This window comes from Poecilia mexicana, unplaced genomic scaffold (genome assembly GCF_051168715.1).
Source record: "Poecilia mexicana isolate PSO_F unplaced genomic scaffold, ASM5116871v1 scaffold_6, whole genome shotgun sequence".
Lineage (NCBI taxonomy): Eukaryota > Metazoa > Chordata > Actinopteri > Cyprinodontiformes > Poeciliidae > Poecilia > Poecilia mexicana.
The window spans coordinates 8,490,286-8,510,945 of NW_028263375.1; the positions used below are offsets into that span (position 1 = coordinate 8,490,286).

General features: G+C 37.1%; 1 protein-coding gene across 10 annotated transcripts in view; it reads right to left on the minus strand.

Annotated features, from left to right (window-relative positions):
- LOC106929242 (pleckstrin homology domain-containing family A member 5-like) overlaps nt 1-20,660 on the minus strand; it is a 114,343-nt gene that overhangs the window by 25,617 nt on the left and 68,066 nt on the right. For 8 of the 10 annotated variants that reach the window (XM_015006012.2, XM_088006181.1, XM_015006015.2 and 5 more), the window contains 6 exons: nt 15,625-15,736; nt 13,328-13,432; nt 11,034-11,106; nt 6,903-7,003; nt 5,315-5,430; nt 1,694-2,200 (listed from right to left, as the gene is read on the minus strand). In XM_015006012.2, coding sequence (XP_014861498.2) covers nt 1,694-2,200; nt 5,315-5,430; nt 6,903-7,003; nt 11,034-11,106; nt 13,328-13,432; nt 15,625-15,736 — 1,014 coding nt within the window. Of the gene's footprint in view, nt 1-1,693; nt 2,201-5,314; nt 5,460-5,713; nt 6,879-6,902; nt 7,004-11,033; nt 11,107-13,327; nt 13,433-15,624; nt 15,737-20,660 lie in introns of those variants that run through there. The other 2 variants (XM_088006185.1, XM_088006186.1) reach the window with 2 other exon arrangements.

A 20,660-nucleotide genomic window follows, 5' to 3' on the forward strand; every position in this document is an offset into this window, starting at 1 on the left:
ACAAACCAAACATTCATGTGACAACACGGCTAAAAAAAGCCCAACTTCCTCGCTTGGTTCAACGTCAGAGAGGTTTGCATCGGGAGAGCTTCACATAAAGGCTCCCTGACAGATCCAGGCTAAAGCGCTTGCTGGTCTGTAAAACTCAGCAGCAGCGTTTAAAAAGACACGTGACTAAATGGAAACTACACATCAGTTTGGAGGAGACAAGCCGTGTTGGAGGAGAGGAGCAGAGGGAGGACTGGACACGGACAGGCCAGGCTTTCTGCTGCTTTTCTTTATTTATTAAAAAAATAGTTAGAATATTAAATAGTACACACTAATAGGTGGGTTTTAATATATGAATATGAATAATACTCATATGTAGTGCTAGAACAAGATGTTTTTACCTCAGAATGCATCTAAGCCTTTGGATTCTTTCCTAATTGTATTTTTTTTTTCAACTAAATGCATGAAATCCTCTTATTAAAATAGATTTAAGCGAGGTTAAAGATGTCCCGTAATGTCAATGATAATAAGAGAAATAGAGACAAACTGTCAGCCAATTTCCTCAATAAATGGACAAAAGAAGTTTATTTTTAACTCGTTAAAACTGAGGTCCTCCCAGTTGACCAAGAATAAGCGTCTGTTTATTCCCACTGACAATAACTGATAGACTCCAGTGGATAGAGTCAAAGTGTTTACACTGATTGAATGAAGCTGAATATCTTCATTTTTCATGCTACAGGATGTTAGGAAGAATTAAAACTCAATTAAAAATCACAAACTGGATGTAACTAAACATGGAGAAGATCCCCTCATGTTTCCTAACTTCTAAATTAATGTGACTTAACAGTCCAGAGCACGTGTCAAATTCATGTCGTGGTTGATTATTTCTAAATTGCTCTTATCTTTGAATACTAAGGAAAATCAAAAGTGCCACAAATTGCAACTTTTAACGTGCATCTGGTTAAAAACCAAAAAACAGGTGTATATGCATAAAACATATATTTTATGCATATACAGTTATGGATACAAAACATAGCAAAAATCCCATCAAAATGCCATTTTCAGACCACCCTGTTCACAGCAAAACATACGCCATTTATACGCTGGATTTCACCTGTGATGGCATTCAGTGACCTAAGTGGCATGATTTTCACTGTGAAGAAAGTGCTCTTAAAACACAAAACAAAAAACTATGTCAGATTTTACGGTGTTCTGACTCATAAAACAGTGTTTTTATGCTTGACTTTTTAACAAGACGGATGATAAATGTGACTTGTGGAATTTTTGGCTTTCCGTAGATACTAGTGAATTATGTGGTTAAGAAGTCATACATGAAAAAATGTTTTATCAACAGGATTAAGACGAGGGCCATATTAAAAAAGAGATTAAAATCAAAATTCGGAGAAAAAAAGAATTCTGTGAAAAAAATCTGAATTCTGAGATTAAATTTTGAATTCTGAGGTTTTATTTCCAGTGGACTGAGCCAGGACGCCATAAAACATGCCAAGAATCCCATAAAAAAAATCTGAGACAGTTGTCTATTAATATTTTAGCAGTGTGTTATTCGGTTTTATCAATGCATTCTGGCACAAATAGCCTTTTAAGAACTTTCATGATGTTAATACGACCCAAAATGAGTTTGCCAGCACTGACCCGGAGTCACGTATAGTCCAGAGAATACGGCAAACGCAGTCAGTGACCCTACCTCCTGACGTCGTCGTCCTGACCCCGTCCTCTTTGCGTGCGAACCCACTGCTCCAGTTGCTGCATGGAGCTGGTTCTGCTCAGGTTGCGGTCCGGTTCGCTGATCGGACTCTGCTGGACAGGAACCCCGGTCCCGTTAGCCTTACAGGGCTCTCCTGACCCGTTCACTTGGGGGAGGTGGAGCGTCCTGTCCATCTCGTTTGGTGTCTGGGGCGAGGTCATGTTGGCTTTAATGGCCGCCGCCTGCTCCGGCTGCAGCTTGATGCTGTTGATCTTGGTGAGGGGTCGCTCGCGCTCGCCGCCGTCCTTCTGGAAGCCGTAGCGCTCGGCGTCGCGGTGCTTTCGCTCGTCCTGCTCGTTGCTGGGCGTCACGGCCGCGCTGCGCTCGCGGTCAACTTGAAGGTTACGTTCGTTGTTTTGGATTTCTGGCTGTGTTAGCGGCGGCTTGTGGTTAACTACTTGACTGATTTCTTTGGGTCCAAACTCTTCCACTTTTAGCTTCTCCAGCCTAAAAAGAGACATGAAGGAAACTGTTAAATGACGAATAGAGAACTCTTCCAGATCTTTTCACCAGAAAGAAGTTTTAGATTAATTAGCTGTGTAACTTTTATAAAAATGTTAAGACTGTCACCATGTTGTGACAGTTTGTTATGAGACAGACAATCTGATAAAAGATCGATCTCCTCCTTGACCTACTATTACCATCTGAATAAATGCACCACTCCAGACCAAAAGCAACCAATCAGAGCCAGAAGGAAGGCCTTAGTGTTGTCTATCAACCTCATGTACTCGTTCCTCAATGCGCTAATGGCGGAGAAACAACTTATCGTTAACAGGAAAACCGTTTAGCAGCAGAAACATACAATTACTTAAAAAAGAAATAATAAATAGTTCTTACCGTCACTTTTATCGTTACCACAAAATATTGTGATAAAACCTTAAGTCTATATCTTCCACCTGTATGTCTGACTGATACTAGGTTTGGACGAAACATAAAAAAATGCTTCACAGATACAACTTCAAACTATGACTGAGAAGAGGTCAAAATGTTTCTTCCAGCTGCCAGAAGGAACCAGGCGTTCAAAAGCAGATCAGATATCTCCATTAAAACCTCTCCTCCATCCCATCGTACCTCCCATCTTCCTCCCCTCCAGAAAGTTTTGTGCCTCTTTATGATCTCCAGAGATGCATTCAGAGGTGAAAAGCTTCCCGATTTGCTTAGCCTCCGACACGCCCAAGGTCAGAACTTCAAAGTTTCAGCCGTTTCTTTGAGTGGCGGGACTCAGTGGGTTACCAATAGGAGAGCAGAAGAAAAGACATTCCTTCAGAGTTTCCACTCAGACATTTTTAAATAGTAACACTAGTCACATAATGTCTTCTCCAGCTTCCTGTGACTCAGTTAACTACCCAGAAGACAAGCTGGACCTTAGATGTCTGTATTTATTCTACTGTGGACACACAAGACACACTCTCTCTTTTCTAGGTGGATAAAAAAGCTGCTGTGCAAACATATTTATACCCATTTTGTCACAAATGCAATCTATTCTTATTGTTATTTATTTATGTGATGAATAAACAATACATAGAGCTTTATTGTCAAGCAAAATAGGAATCTGAAAAGTGGGTCAGCATTTGCATTCAGCCCCCTTAAGTCAAGTTAAGTTTATCTGCGTAGAACAAGGCGGTTTAAAGTGCTCTACACTGTAAAAACACAACGCAGTAAACAGAATGAAACAAGCAACAAACATTACATTTTGTCATCAAAATTATTCAGTAAACATCAAATATGTTAATGTCAATATTTACCAGTATCCTAATCGTAATATAATCAAATTTTCTGGTTTTGTTCTCTTCTTAAAAATGCTGCGACAAACACAATCAGGTAAAGTGGAAACAACATAATGTCTGGCAATATTTTCTATTAAGATCAATAAAATTAATAGTGGATCAAAAATCATTACATTCACCGTAGAGTATGACAGAAACCGATAAATAAAATTTTATAAGCTCTGTTTGTCCACAAACTCATCTGAGTTCAGCTTCTAAGCACCACAATGGATCAAATTTCAAGAAAACTGAAAAACAGTCGAAACACTGAGTTCCTTTAAAGGATGGTTACAAACCCGACTTGTTTAGAGTCACCTTTAATTAATTAATAACTGGAACATTCATCTACATATTTGCTGGATGATTTTGATATTAGACAAAATGTAACGTTCATTGTTTCATAATTAATGACTACGATGTTTGAATTTAAAGCATTTTGAGCTGACTTGCTGCTGTAATGTGTTATACAAATAAACTTGATTTTTTTCAAATGCGACCCAGGCCATCTGGATATCCGATACGTATCGGATCTTTTCAAATGTGACCTAGTCTCAATGTCATTGATTAGTCACAATAATCAATAAATCAATTAATCACATGATAAATTAAAACAAACTCAATCATTTCCATTGGCATGATTTATCATTCATCTCTATTTTTCTCTCTTTCTACCAAAAACTGGACGATAAAAGTCTTCAGTTTGGTGTTTTGGTCTAAATTAGCTCTTTTTTTTGGAGGATAATTTTGTTTGCAAAAACTTCAAGATTCATTTTATTTGTTGCTTATTTATTTTTTTTGGGATATATAAAATGTCTACCGGTTCCACTGTTAAATGTTCAATCGAATTTAAAGTTTACTGGTCTTTGAGAATGTGTTCTTGCATTATTATTAAGCCATTACTCTTATATTACTTAACAATGACCTCAATGACTTCTGGACCAATTTATCGTCCAGCAACATTTGTTATTGTGACAGGCCTATCATTGATACTCAACAAAAGTAACAACTCTGCGACCCGACACAAGCAAGCGAGAAGAAAAACAACAACGAAGGGTAATGAGGATTAAACTGCTAATGTTTGCTCCGGCTGGGTCACAACTTTAAAAACGTAAGATATGCTCCACCGTTAGCATCCATGTTTACTTCCACAAACACAGAGCACTTCTTCTTCTTTTTTACAGCGTTTGGAAAAACACTGAGCACGTTCTCTGTGACGTTATTGTGCCCTCTACTGCACACTTTCAGGTCGTTTGCCGTTCACACAGGAAATCATGTACAAGCCGCATTTATTTGGAAGCATGACGATCACGCAGAAAAATTCTGATTTCACAAAAAAATCGGATTTGGGTCACTTCAGGTTGCAGTGTGAATGTAGCCTAAGTGAGTGAGTGATTGTCATCATCTTCAAGAAGCACCAGCAGCGCCAAATAACATGCCCACATCATGCATGTGGCTTTGTCCTCTTCACTGTTTTCTTTTAAAAAAATTAAAATACAGCCAAACCCAGCTGAAAAACATGGAAGAATGGCAGCTTCTTAAACAAGCCAAGAGACCAGAAATGTCAAAAGTGGGTGTTGAGCTGCTGCCAAAGACCTTAACAGGATTAAACAGGGGGATTTAAAAGTACTCTCTTCCAGCATTTATGCAAGAAAAGGAGGGGAAAAATCAGGGTGGAGAAGCAAACTAAGAAAAGAGGAATCATTAGGGAATGTTTTTAAAAATCTGCTCAAAGATCTGCTTTCTTTGCTCTGCTACGAACTGCAGCAAAGAGCCCATTAATGAAGCTCTGACGAACCTTTTGGTCGGCTCTGAATGCACATTCGCAGCATCCGTCATGACTTTCATCCACGATTCCATCTCTTTTCCAGTGTCAGTGCAAAAATAGTACGTCCGCATGTTGGGATGTGTTGCCTGAGAAGGATGAAGGACAGGACTATTACCTGAAACAGACAGAAAGAAGCATTTTAGCCTTTATCTGCAGACAATTTGCTTCATCATAAGCCAATAACAACTGCCGCCGTTATGCATGTTCTTTTTAAATAAGTGATATATTAAGCAGAGATGGATTGTGAGACACTGCTGACTGCGACCATCTGTGCCATGCAGATAAATCAAATCCTTGAGTCACTAAGGTTTCACGCATACCACCAGATTAGGGCAGTAAATCTGCCTGGTACAATACTGTAGGACTCACCATGCGGTGCATTGTGCAGATAACGTGTTGTTCTTCTGTTCCCTCGCAGCGAACAAACCGAGATATTGTGAGAATCCAAAACAGAGACAAAGAACATTTACTCAGCAACCTCAATATCCTGTTTACCAACATTTCAGAGCAAGAAAAGAACCGTTGTTTCTCTAATTCACCCCAAATAGTCTTTAAAAATGACACAGTCGGCGAGGACGAGGAGAATAGGAGAATGTAATCAACAAATCATCTCATTCCTGCATTGAGGAGGTTGTGCCCTGTGTTCTACGGTTTTCCTGTTTTCTTAAACTCTCTCTGTTTTATCCTGAGTGTAAGTTGGAAAAGCAGCACGCTCTGTGGTTACACAGACCTTCAGCAGACTCCTAAACGTCTGTGTTCAGCTGTTTTTGGCCATGGCAACTTGGTCGTCTCCAGGGGTTTGTTAGGAATGCACCGCTACTATATACATCACAAAGTGTTTTAAGAAAAGCATCTTTCTACGAATATCATGGGACAAACCAAAGCCATGCGACACATTTAACATAAAAAACAGATCGGACTTCTTATGTAATCAGCTTAAAATCAGTTTGCAAGCTTCCCTAGATTAAAGATTTATAGTAGGGCTGCAACAAACGATTATACTAGTTATCGATTATTCTGATGATTAATTGATTGATCAGATAAAAAAATCTACACAGTCTGAAAATTTGGAGCCTTTTAGATTATGCAAATAAACAAATAAAATTTTTTAAAAGGGTTATTGCCTAAAATGCAATAACACAGCAAGAGATTTGGGTATAACATGTTTACAAACAGATGGGTTTAAAAAAAAAAAAAAAACTGAAATAATGTAAAATAGATATATTTTTTGCATTGTTTTTGCCTAATTACGTACCTGAGTGTGATGTTATTTCAGAAAATTGCCTTCATTAGATTCTTTATACTCCATAAATTAGTTGATGATTATTTTAATAATCGATTAATCACAATAAGTCCAATTAATCATTTCAGCTCTAATTAATATTGCAAAAAAGTCACATAGAATAGTTTAACAATCTCTAAAAATCAAAAGCGGTAAATGCATTACTAGTGGAAAATCTACAATAACTTAAAGTTTCTTTCTTTTCTTACAGAAAACCACATAGAACTTCATTTTTTAAATTAAATTTTGCTCTAACTTTGAAAGCAATGGACAAACCTTGAAAGCAAATTTTCTATTAATGTGATCGTCCACAGACAACAGGGATATCTGGAAGCTGGGAAGGAGGATGCTGCCGAGAATCCCCTCCTCTTTTTCATCTGCAGAGAAAAACAAATAAAGAAACAAAATAAAAACAGGTTAGAGGTCATTTTCTTAAAAGCTTGGTGATTCAATATAACTAATGTATTGACAAACCTGGTGAAAAAAAAAATTACACCTTTTATTGCTGCTTTTGGCAGAGGTCACCAAAGTTTTTAAGTTAACCTATTATGCTACCTTGAACATGACGAAACTTATTGTTTTTGTCATGTTTTTTGCACAAAATCATTCTTACATAATGAGATTTTCGTCTGGTCAGTTCTGACTATTTTGAACTGTTTTGGGGCCTCTGTCACTTTAAATCCAAATAAGCTGTTGCTGGCAACACCCCCTACCCTCAACTCAAAGTTTACACTTGCAGGTGAAAATGGCTGCAAACAGATGTGCAATTATACAACTGTACATCTTTGAAAAGCAGAAGTAGAGCCTCCTGCACAACCAACAGGAATGCAGTAGTTGGTTTCTGGATGGTAAGTAAACAACAAAACACTTGTCTTTCCCAGCAGCCATTGTACAGTGCGTACAGCAGTGAAACCAGCTGACCAAATGTGTTGGAGTTCCATTTGGCTTGCTAGGTGACAGGCGGAGCTCTGCTGGGGTTGCTAGGTAACGGGCTTCAGCGAACCTTTGTGATGTTACATTCCGAAGGTTTTTGTAACAGCTAATTTTCAGGCACCAAAAAACATTAATTTATTACCAAAAAACGTAATTATAAAGTCATTGATTAATTTTTAGAAGTTCATTGAAACTGATCAATTTAGAAAAGTGAAGTATAAAATAACGCAACATTCTGATTACATTTAGGGGTAACAAAAAGCTGTGGGATTGGTCAAATTAAAATCCGTTCTTATAATAAAAGGCTTAATCCTTCCCTCCTATTACATCTGTTCTGAGTTTATGAATTTACCAGATGTGGCAGCAAATTTATCCTTGTCTGCAGGTAAACGGCTTCAGTTGCTTAAAGCTTTAGTTTCCTAAAGTTGTCCTGCAACTAAGTCAGACATTCAGATTTATTACTGAAGCGAGCGTTAGCTGTTCCTCCAACATGATGGTTCAAAGTGTAGCTACACATCAAGTCTCTTTCTCTGCTGCTTTTTCTTATATACAGTATATATATACACACACACACACACACACACACACACACACACACACACACACACACACACACACACACACACACACACACACACACACACACACACCTGCAGAGATGTGTGCAGAACAAAAGCAGCCTTTTGGGATTCCTGGGTGAACAATAATAATCTTAGCAGATAACAGTTGTACAGCTGAGGCAGCAAAGTTAAGAACCTGGCTGCCTACTCGCTGCTGATGGACACATTTTCTCAACATTTCCGTCTAGATAAAGCCTCTAAGTCTGCTGCTTTCTGTGGCGATTGAAAGCCTGTGGGCGGAAAGGAGGTGGCAGGAATTATATACTGGAAATAACACAGACTAGACGTAATCTTGAACAACACAAGTGACAAAAACGAAGACGTTCAGAGGAAGCATTCAGAAACACAGCTGAGATCTAAATTCAGGCAAAGACATCTACATCAGAAACATATTTTCTTACTGAAGTAGAAGAAAGGCTACAGTGAGTCAAACAGTGGTGACCAAAACGGGGGGTACAGGGGGCCATGAGCCCCTCTTGAAAAATGCTGCCCCCCACCAGAGAATCATGTTCATGCCATAGAAAGACAGACTGAGTCATCTTCATCCTCTGAAAAATTTGATAATTAATTAAATAATTAATTATGGACTATTTATTATTATTTTTTAGCTCAGCCCACAAATTGTTTTCTGGCCTGGTCTGTCCATTCCAACAGAAATTTTCTCGAGGTGTCACTGGAGTCAAACTCCAATAAACAATAGCAAAAAACAAACATTAAATTTGGTTGTAAATACTACTAAAATCCAAGTTTAACTATTAGAGATGAATCGATCTGATATCAATATCTGTACTGGTCCTGATATAAATAATAATTCAAGATCTATTAAGTCTAATTCTGAATAGATCTAGACTGAATAGCATGTCCTCTGAGCAACGTCATGTTTTATTATTTATTTTACATTATATTTAGGATTCCTAATAGCACTTTCTGAGCCATTTGACAGAAGGTTTGTTGCAGTTTATTTTTTAGATGTTTTGATCAATGTAACCAACTCATTGTTTTCGTCAGTTTCAATTTCATTGTTTATTTTACATTGGCTAGTTTAATCTTAATTCATCTGACTGAACAAATTAAAGTTGCTTTTACATGTTTGACGAAGCTTGTGAAGCTGTTGGTGATTTTAAGTGTGCTGCACTGATGCAAAGTTATCAAATAAATGTGTAATTTTTTCTTTTAAAGAAACATTTTAAGAAAATTCAACACTGTTTTTCAGTATCGGATTTTTATCGACTTATACTAACCTCAGATTTTGCACTTCCTCTTCAGACAGAGTCAAAACAGATAATAGCATGACTGCCACTAACTATTGTTTTCCTAATATATTGTCAAAGTTGATTAATCACCAACTTTTCCTCCAAAAATAGGATTTTTTCAGATAGATTTTTTTATTTAGTGCATCCCACAAAATGTAACCAAAGGTTTGAGGTGGAGAAAGTATGCTCTCCACCACGATGAATATAAATAAAACAGGCCTTTATTTTTTTTTGTCTTGACAAAAAAATCCAAAGTATTCAGGATGTCAAATATGGTGAAAATGACGTGAAAAAAGAAACAACGCTCATGAGAGCAATGCAGAATGAAAAGCAAATCTGTTTCCATTGACACCTAACAGACACTGTAACTTACAAATGACTTCTACTTATTAAATGCATTAGTTTGCCTGGTTTATATTTAATTAAGTTAAAAAGCCAGAAACAGCGTCAATCACACGTTGGCCTAAATGTTTTCTGAAATATTCAGGGGAAAACGCAGCACAGACAACCTGTCTAACCTCATTGTCTGTATTCAGCTCTAAAAAAATCAGGTTTGCCTTTACTGTTGGCTCTCAAGTTGCCAATCTCGTCTTTTCAGCTGCTCATCGTGCATGGTGGGTTTTGCTACGGTGTTAAACCCTGACAGAGCTTTAAAACTCTCCGTTTACTATCACCTAACTTGAAGTAGGCTCATAGTTTAGCCTTCGAAAACTTTGGCTCACTTCCCAGATTAGCAGACGCTTCAATTCCCTTTTCTTTGGTGACCAAAGCTCAGAGGAAGCCGACCAACGTCTGGAGGCGAAAACAAGACCTGAATACATGCATAAGGACTGCTGCTGACTGCAGCTATTTGAAGAAAAATATATGTAACTTTTGAGGATTTATCTATCTTAACTAGATTTGATATCCATTGTTTTTGTGTACTAGCTTCTACTGTTTGTACATGTAAAAAATATAGCTGCTTTTCTGGCTCTGGGAGAAGTAATTTTTAAAGATGACCTATTGTGCTCCCTTAAACCTGTTAGCATAGATCTATAGCTCAAAATATGTTTGATACATTTTTGGACAAAATCAAAAGAGCTATTTTAGAATCTCTGTCACTTCAAACTCAAATATGCTGCTGCTAGCCACGACTTCCAACTCAACGTTTATATTCTCATGTGAAAATGGTTGCAAACATATACAACCGTACATATTTGAAAAGCAGAAGTAGAGCCTCCTGCACAACCAACAAGAATGCAGCAAGTGGATTCAAAATGGTAAGTCAACAACAGCAGCCATTGTACAGCGCATACAACAGTGAAACCAGCTGACCAAGCGTCCTGGAGATCAGCTTGGGTTGCTAGGTGACGGACGGAACTCTGCTGGGGTTGCTAGGTAACGGATTGGGCAGGTTATTTAAGCGCTTGGGTTGTTTTTAGAAGCACCAGAAGCCCAAAGGTAAGTATAAAAACGTGAAAAATGTGAGTTTGGTATCATATGTACCCTTTAGGTCCTTTCAGTTTGTCTTGAAAGCTCATTTACTTAATAAAAAATATCTTAGAAATAAGGAAAAGTTTGTGAGGTTTTGTAGGTAGGAGCAGCACTTTAGTTGGACTTACCTCTATAGTAGAACAGACACAGGTCAGACAGGACAAACCACCTCTTTTTCCACAACTTCATGCCTGTGCTGTCCTGTAAATAAAACACAGGAAATTTCTGCTGTAATCCCTTCAGCTCAGGCAGTAAAACTGACCGTAATCTTTACAGCCATCGTGGATATGCTAAATAGACAGTTAGCATTGATAATAAACTCGGCTGTGTTTAAACTGATCTGTAGGCTGCAAAAGACAACATCTTGCCGGGTAAGACTGTGCTTTAAGTGCAAACTAGTCCACTTTTCACTTAAAATCTCTTTATTTATGTCCTGGCACAGACTATTTTCTAATTTACTTTTAAAGAAGAGCCAACAAAATACAACAAACTAATCTTTCTCTACCAGTACTGGCTTTTAGAATCAGCTCAAAGAGCTTTTTAGTCTGCTGTGTAAAGAGTATTAGCCGACCCTTTAATGGAAACTTGAGCAGGGTCCTTAATCGTAGATTTTATCCTGGAGACTAAAGCAGGAGGAGGGACTACAGCAACTCTGTCATTATGGTCAAACAGCATGTGGGTTGCAGTTTACCTTAAAGGAAACGTCTCCTCCACAACCCACAGTGTTTTACACATTAAGATCCAGGCGGATACGAAACGCAGTCGGACATCTTGTGTCTATTTATTCACACACATTGCTAAGTTTAACCGAACTCTTAAGGATTAATTTTACTATGTGTTAAAAGTTCCTTAGGATTCACATCAATCACTGTGGCATGTTGATTTCCCAGTGGATCTGCTGCGGGGCTGCAGCTTTCCCTCGGCCGTGTGGAGTTCAGTGGCTTTCAGGTTTCAATGAGGCAGGAAAATAAAAGTGCAAATCCAGCTTTTACTCAGGGTAGCAGATTTGTGAGTCTTTTGCACGATCTCCATCTCCCTGATTACGGTCTCCAAAGAGAAGCAGCTGCCAGCTGCAGCAAAAAGAAACCGTCTCGTGTGCTGAGAACTGCGATCACAACTAATTGAGCCTTGTTGCAGGGAAGCGTTAGCGTCCAGTTTAGCCCAAAGCTGTTTGAAGCGCCACCTCTCAACCTGAGGCATGCAGTCCAGGTGTGATGTGTTTTAACAATGTCTCTGGACGAAACAACACTCACATCCTCTCTCTGCACAGTTGCTGCTGTGCAGTTTGGGTGGTAATAAATTGGAGGATTAGATTCCATAATTAAGCATTATTTATCTGCTACAGTGTTTTATTTTAACATTATTATTGATGTGAAGTTTGTCAAAATTGATTTGCTTATTCTTCAAATTCATTCTGTTTCATCAAAAAGTTAAATTTTCTCCAGACATTTATTGGTATTTAAGTTATATGGTGCTATTGACTGTTGGTGGTTCCCATAGCAACCAGTAACTGACAGCCCCTCCACATTTTTCTGTTCTGTAACTGTGGTATGTATGGAAGAAGAATTGGGCCAATGGAAAAAACAAAACAAAACAAAAAAAACCCCACAATTCTGACTTTTTTCTCAGAATCTCAAAAAATACATGATTTATTCAGAGCATTGAACTTCGCGTGTGACCGAATAACTGCAGTGTGTTTCACTGTTCAGAAAGTGGTCTTAAAATGGCGAACAGAAAAACTGTGTGGGATTTTATGGCATCCTGACTCATAGAACAGCACTTTTTGGGCAACTTTTTAACCAGATTGTAAAAGTGATCATTTGTGGCACTTTTGGCTTGCCGTAGGATACCAATTAATTATGTGGTTATAAAGTCACACACAGAAAAACTGTTTTAGAGGATTAGGGCCAATGAAAAAAAACAAACAAACAAAAAAAAAAACTTTTTTTTAGGATTCTGAAATAAAAGTCAAAATTCTCAGACTAAAGCCAAATTTTTGTGTGTTTTTTTTTTCCCAGTGCCACTATTCCTCTTCCATAGGTATGTATTAGGATCAGCTCTGTGTTTGTTTTTTTTTTACAAGTGTTATGTGTCAACATAAAAAATTAATTTTACCATGTATTGCATATACTGCACATTTTAACTGTTCTCATAATTAAGGTTGTGCATTTTAGCTGTTTAATTTTACAACAACTGTTTTGTAAACTGTTCATTGCTCTGTACTGTGTTTAGGTTTATTTATCGTATTTTATTGAACTTATCAGAAGAAGCAGAAGCTGCTGGATTAATCTTAACCACCAACTTCACTTCCTCTCTTGTTTGAACAAATGCAGTAAATCTGAGTGCTTCTGTTGTTAAGTTAACAAATAATGCCATTTCATTTTCTGATTAAGTTAGATTAAATGCAACATGACGTCCTCACCTGTTTGTAAAGCCAGTTTCTCTTGATTACTGGGGCGGTGGGATTCCGCCTGATGGAGTTGGATCGCTTCCCAAAGTTGTGAATCTTCTTAGACGGTCTTGAGGGCTGGAAATAAACATTTTAACCAGAATTACAATTATTTTTAGTTCAATTCTATATGCCTTTAACTGGTTGCTTGTGAAACTTTTTCACATTTTTCTACGATACAACCACAAACTTCTATATATTTAATTAGGATTTTATACAACTCAAGCAAATTACAGTGTGGAAGAAAATATATAGTGTTTGTTAAATGGAAATCTGAAAACTGTGCTGTGCATTTGTGTTCATTCCTCTAAGTTTAGAACCAACATTTCACTGTAATTACAGCCACAAAGCATTTGGAGAATATTTCTGCTCGCTTTGCACAACTACAGACTAAAATTTTTGCTCTTCCTTATCTGCAAATTAGCTTAAGGGCGACCTGCAATGCTTCCTTGAACAGGTTAGGATAGGTTTATGGGCCAATCAAAACATATTTATTACATTTTTGTTGCACAAAATCATTCTTAGTAAGAGTTTAGTCTGCTCAGTTCTGTCTACGTTGAGTCCTTCCAGATTGAGCTGTTTTAGGGGTTCTTTCACTTTAAATCCAAAAAGCTGCAAATGGCTGGATCTACTGGATATATGAAGGGTCTCAGAGTAAAAGGGGCAGAAAACAAATGTATGCCAACATTTTTTCTATATTGCTTTCCTTCTACTTTGCAATTATTCAGTACTTTGTATTAATTTATAACAAATATTCAAATAAAATACATCAAGTTTGTTGCAATTACTTACAGTTATCAATTAAACTATTTATTATTTGGATGATTAATTGATTAACCAGATTTTAAAAATTGTGGATTTTTCATTTAAGTGTTATTTTTTATTACATCACTAGCAATATATTAAAATAAACAAATAATTAAATTTCTTTTTAAAAATAAATATTGTATTACCTAAAATACAGTAACAGCATTCCTTTAGTGTTGATTATTTGTAGCAGAATATTCATCTGAAGCTAATAAATGCATCTAACATGAACATATGAAATGCTCAGCCCTTTCTGTTTTACTGATTAATAACTGGTTAGAAAAAGCATCTGTTTTTTTTGCAGTTTGAAACAGATGAAGCTAAATTTCTGCCACTTTAGTAGTTTTGAGTAAAACATATCCACAAGCAAAAGGCTTTTTTTTCATCCTAAATGCAAAATGTATACATTTTTGGTACAGTTTTGGCTTAATTACCTCTCAGAGTGTTTCTTCTTCCAGCAAGTGGCATTTTTTGAGTCTGTATACTGTTGAATTAAAATTATTTCTGACCCCTCCCTGATGTTCCTGACCTCATAAGCATCAAAATTGACCAGGGTGCCAAAACGTTTATAAGGGTGCGAATACTTTTTAATGTGTTCATTTTGCTTAGTTTTAACACAGGAAGCTACTCTGAGACTCTTAAAGTCCTGGGATCAACTTTTGCACAAAGTCATAGCAAGCTTACCCCTTAAGGTTGCACATAGTTTCTTAAGCTTAGTGAAGCTCAGACATATACTTATATCCAAATAGCATTATGTGTGTGCAAAAAAAATGGTCTCATAAGCTAATTGTCAGCAGAAACTAACAAGCAGAAGCGTCTGTATATGAAACTGATTTAGCAGGAAAAGGCTCAGCCACCTGCCTCATTCAGGGCTGAAGCAGGATGCTGCTTAGACTTACACATGTAAGTCTCAGTTAAAGGTCAGTTTTTAGCACCTATGAATAGAGAACAAAGACGTCAGCTAGACCATTTGCTGATCATAGGGGAAATATTGACACCTTGCAGGATATGCAGTGAATAACCTATAGATACAACTCCGAAGCATATGAGGTACATCACACCTTTTAATTTCTTAGAATAAGGAACTTGGTTGTCAGAAAGTTCTCAGAATTGGTTGACATGTTGATGTTTTGCAACCGTTTCCATTCACACCTACGTATGTGATATGACAAGAGCTGTATAAAAAGAGGGAGCTCACTCCGACATTGTCAAGTGTGTTTCTCCATCTGCAGACGTTCAATAAAGTATTTGTTCCTTGAAACTTTGACTCTCAGCAGCCTTATTCCGGAGATCAACTGAAAGTTTTCTCCAACAACACTCCAGTTAACGATTAATTGATTACTAAATTAGTTGATGAATATTTCTACAATCGATTAATCACGATTAACTCGATTAATCGTTTCAGGCCTACTTTCCAGATGTAATCGTTTGCCAGGCATTTTCGTGATTCCCGTGACACTTACTCTTCCTGCTGGACTGTTGGCGCAGTCGGGGATCGGCGTGTTGTTTGGGGCCTCGCTCATGGTGCTGATCGGCCGTTCCTTCTTCTCATTCGCTGGCACTTTGGAGGCAGTTCTAAACAACAAGACATCAAGACAAATCTTCCGTCAGTAAATACAGTGTGTACTGTTTCCAACTCATTTAGTGGGAGTCGCTCTCAGAAAACAGGAAAACGAGGAGGACGCGGGGTTAACGCTCTGCTCCCCTCTCATTCCTCTGAAGTCAAAGCCCTCTGTATAATGAGATCCCAGCATGGGCTTATAAATCAAACCAATTACTCCCAGTATGTTGGGCAGATAATTTTTCCAGTTCTCCGACAGCTTTATAGTAAATGGCTTGTGAGCTCTGTCCAACTGACAGACAGTGCTGTGGGTTTATAAAAAGGAAACAATGAATTATAATAACAATATACACAAATAAATAAATACATAAATGAGGTAAATTTCCTTAGGATTTGAGCTCCAACATTTTTATGAGAGGAAATTGATGAGAACGACCAGGAGAAAAACCATTCTGGAGCAGAAAAGCTACAGTGAGGAAGGAAGCATCAAATCTAGAATTGATTTACAGCACTGGAAAAAGAACAGTGTGTTCTAGCAACGGGTCGCTAACTAGCATCAAGGTATAATAAGATTTAACATTATTGCTGCTTTATCCGCCATAATGCTCCTTCAGGAGAGGCCAAACGTTTTGCTACATGACAGAGTATTAGGGATATACTAAAAAAATAAAAATGAAAAAATTACAGGAGTAAAGTGGAAATATTTTGAGAATAAAGTCATAATAATAAAGTTGTAATAATATGATAATAAAGTTATAATATGAAAATAAAGTCAAGATAATTATAAACTTGTACAAGAATAGAGTTATAAAATTACAGAAGTAAAGTCATAAAATTACGAGAATAGTCATAAAGATATGAATGAGTGAACATAATTTATCTCTTTTTCCATTTCTTGTGCATCAATCCTGCTCCAACCCAAATAAGGAAAAAACAGGTATAAAATAGATGGACATCGAAACATTAGCCAATGTGTTACAAGTTGAGGCAGACCTGAAAGAAGCAGCTACTTGACATCGCTACATACCTGAGATTTGATCACTGCCTCATAAATCTGAGTATTACAAACACAGCAGACAGTTTTCTCACTTCATCGCCTATGAAACTGAACAACACATCTGGAAACGTAGAGAAGCCATAGTGTGACTAATGCTCTCTTGAGGTGAAATGCACACATTTTCAATCAGCACTCTGACTCAGAAAGACGCCTGAAACTCGACTTCTGGGCTCGCTGCAGTGAACGAGTTCTGAATGTTCCCTACGCCGCCGTGACAGACGAAGCTCAAAGCGGTCCAGTAATCGATGACGTGTAGACGTGCGATCAAACACTGACACTCGGGGAGGGCTGCAGGGAGTGGACGGCCTGTTGTCCGCAGAGGTCCGGCTCCATTTGATGCTCTATTTGGCACCAAGCCACAACTCGGCTGTGAGCAGCGGATAATTAGTTTGGACCTCATAATCAATCTTCATGCAGTGAGGCTGAAAAGAAGGGAGTGTGTCAAACAGATATGAGCTGGCAAAAGATAACAGGCCAACTGAGATCAATGATTACTGTTAAAATGCTGATATGCAGCCTTAAGGTTGTTTTCTACTGGAGTTTGTATATATTTATATAAATATGTTATGTTGTGCTGCTCTTTGTGGTTACAGTGGCAACCAGTAACTCAGTCTGTCGCTTTTTCTGTTGCCGTCTGTAACTGTGGTATGTATGCAAACTACATACATACCAAATTCTGACTTTTCACTCAGAATTCTGACTTTTAGTTTCGGAATTCTGAATTTTTTCCTCAGAATTCTGATTTATTTTTCTTAGAATTCAGATTTTTTTCTCAGAATTCAGATTTCTTACTTCATAATTCTGACTTTTCACTCAGAATTCTGACTTTTAGTTTCGGAATTCTGAATTTTTTCCTCAGAATTCTGATTTATTTTTCTTAGAATTTAGATTTCTTACTTCATAATTCTGACTTTTCTCTCATAACAACATACATTGCTTTTTTGTCACATCTAAATATTTCAGATCACAAAACAGATTTCATTACCAGAAAAAAATGAGATTGGGTTTCTGGGGGGCTGAGTTGGTAGAACAGGCGCTTTAAATCACTGTTTTCTGGTTTCACGCAGTTGTTTCCTGTTACCAGCATAAACCCACAATGCAAATGGCTGCAGTGCAGGAAAGCATTAGCTGTAGCAAAATACCTCGGGTAACAGTCATCGTTAGTTGTTTACCATGGCTGTAAGTCAACAGCAGAGGTAATGAACCTAAAAGTGAAGCTGAAAACGCCATGCAAAGTTCATTCCTCAATAATGGCTTCTCTCACAAATGAGCAAACAGACATTTGTTATTTTACCTGCAAGAAAGCAGCCTGGTTAAGTTGTCACTCTTTATTTCATATAAATGGAACAAAATGAGTTAATTTTGAAAGAAAACAAACAAAAGAAAACAATATAAATCACTAATTGTAAAATTTATGTCAATGTTTTCAAAGGAGTTTAAGATATAACTCTTGGAAATATGAACCTAAGAGTTTTATCGCGATATGTTATGGTGCTATAGTGACAACAATAAAGATTATGATTAAAGAATATTTATTATTTCTTTTTTAGATTGCTGTATTGCTGTAACTCCATGTTCATAGCACCACAAACAAAATACTGACCTCATAAGAAACATTCCCATTTGAAACAGGCTTTGTCAGGACACCACTCCACAGTAGCTGCTTTTAATTATATTTATTTTGAATTTACGGATGTTGACTGATGTTCTCGTGTGAAGAAAATAGCAAAAATAAAATTTCCGATAATACTGACCGTTTTCTTTTAAGAAATGTTTTACAATAAATGATAACAAGATAAACACCTTATTCTATCTGCATCAAATCAAGATAATGGAACCAACACATAAGTACCAAAGTGTTAGATCTTTGTTTGGTGAAAGTGTGAATCTGTTTGTCCAAAAACTGTGTGGCCCGGTTCTGCTGCTGCAGAAGCTGGGCGATCGGAGCCCACTGGGGGGAAACAGTGAACTGACTCGCTGAGAGTGCATTTTAAAACGAACACAGAGCACTTTCAAAGAGGTGAGGCTGCTTTTAAGCACCTCTGTGTGATGCAAAACTGGACTTTTATCTTTTTAATGAAGAAAGCAAGGCAGGCGCATTCTGGTTGTGTGTGAGCACACAGATTTCATGGTGTCAGAGCCCATTTAGCTCTGAGACAGGACCTCCACACACTCTAGAATAAATCCTGCTAATTTAACGCAGCTTATGAAAACTGGTCAAACAAAAACAAGGAAACCAAATGTTTTGCTTTTGTTATAAATTGACAATTGAATCTATAAATGGTTACTGCCACCAATAAAACCAACAAAATGCCTCCAACACATTTTTTATGGTAAAGTGTAATGCAAATAAAATGGAATAGAGAATAAATCCTGGAAATACAAATGTTTCCCCTTTTTATATTTTCCTTCTATGCTTATCCTGACCTGGAAATACTTCAGTCAAAACTTTTCCAGGTTGAGTAGAAACCCCATAAAAATGACAGTAATGTGTCATATAATCTCCTTTCAGAGTGATTCAAGTGCTATGGTGGCCCAGAAAGGTCAACAAAATGCAAACGCCACAAAGCAACAGCAAAATTACAAAACAATAAAAAAGCCACAAGTGAAGTTAAAATCAAAGCTGTGTCAGCAACTATATCATAAAATCTTGTTAGCATAAAATGAAATTATGCTAAAGTAGAACTTGTACAAAAGCGGATTCGTGCTGTTTTAGCATGATAGCTATTTTAGCACAATGCTAAAACGGAACTTATGCTAAAACATGAGTTATGCTAACAGGTTTACCATAAATTATGATTTAGCATAAAATGGAATTTATGACAAAACAGAATTCAGAAAAAAATTAATTTATGCTAAAATGGAAGTTTTGCTAGCAAGTTTAGTACAACTTCCATTTTAGCATCCCAACCATTTTACTATAACTTCCTTTGTGGTTTTTGAAGCTGTGTTGTTGCGCTATGTTGTTGCATTGTGTGTGTGTGTGTTTTTTTTTTTTTTTTTTGCATTGTCGCTTTTGCATTTAGTTGACTCTTCAGTGTTTCCGTACATTGCAGCCTGAACCTTCATTAAGAACAGAAGATTAAAGGGAGTTCACAAGGTCAAGGTTTCAGACAGTCTGTCAAACAAAGTGAACATTTAACTATGTGTACCACAGAGTGCGTTAGGACCATAATATTTAATCTCTTTAATCTTATTTCAAAACAAGCCTTGCTTTGTTTGAACTCAATGAAATAGAAAAGAAGTTTTGTCTATTAAACGAGCAACAAAACGCTTTAATTTAAAATAAGTTTTCCCTAATTATAAAACATGCATTTCAGAAAAACTAAATAACCATCCATCTGTGCCTAGTTTATAAAAAACCCTAGAGTAAACACACACATTTGTGCAGATAGGAAGGTGAATCTTACAAGATTTTATGGTGCAAAAATACAACCAAAGGACATCAGGCATCTCAGTATCATTAAAAGTGACTGCGCAGACACAGACTTGTCCAAATTTTGACAGTAAATCAGATCGCGAAGGTAACAAAAAAAACAAAATTCTGTTGCAGCTGAACACAGCAAATATCTAAACAACAACTCTAAACCCACCTGTTTATTATTTGAACCATAATAAATGGTATATAAACCTACATATTTGATTATTTTAACGATGGCACTTGACAAAATGTAATGTCTGTTACTGGCTTTCACAACTGTTGACTGTATGATGTGTTTACACCAAATGTTTATATGATGTAAAGCATTTTGAACTGTCTTCAATGCACTACACAAATAAACTTGACTGATTGGTGACACCCTTGTTCCCACCACACCTGCACTATTCAGAACAGAAGTTCATCAAAAATAATTGTCATATTTCAAAGACTCCTAAAGGCT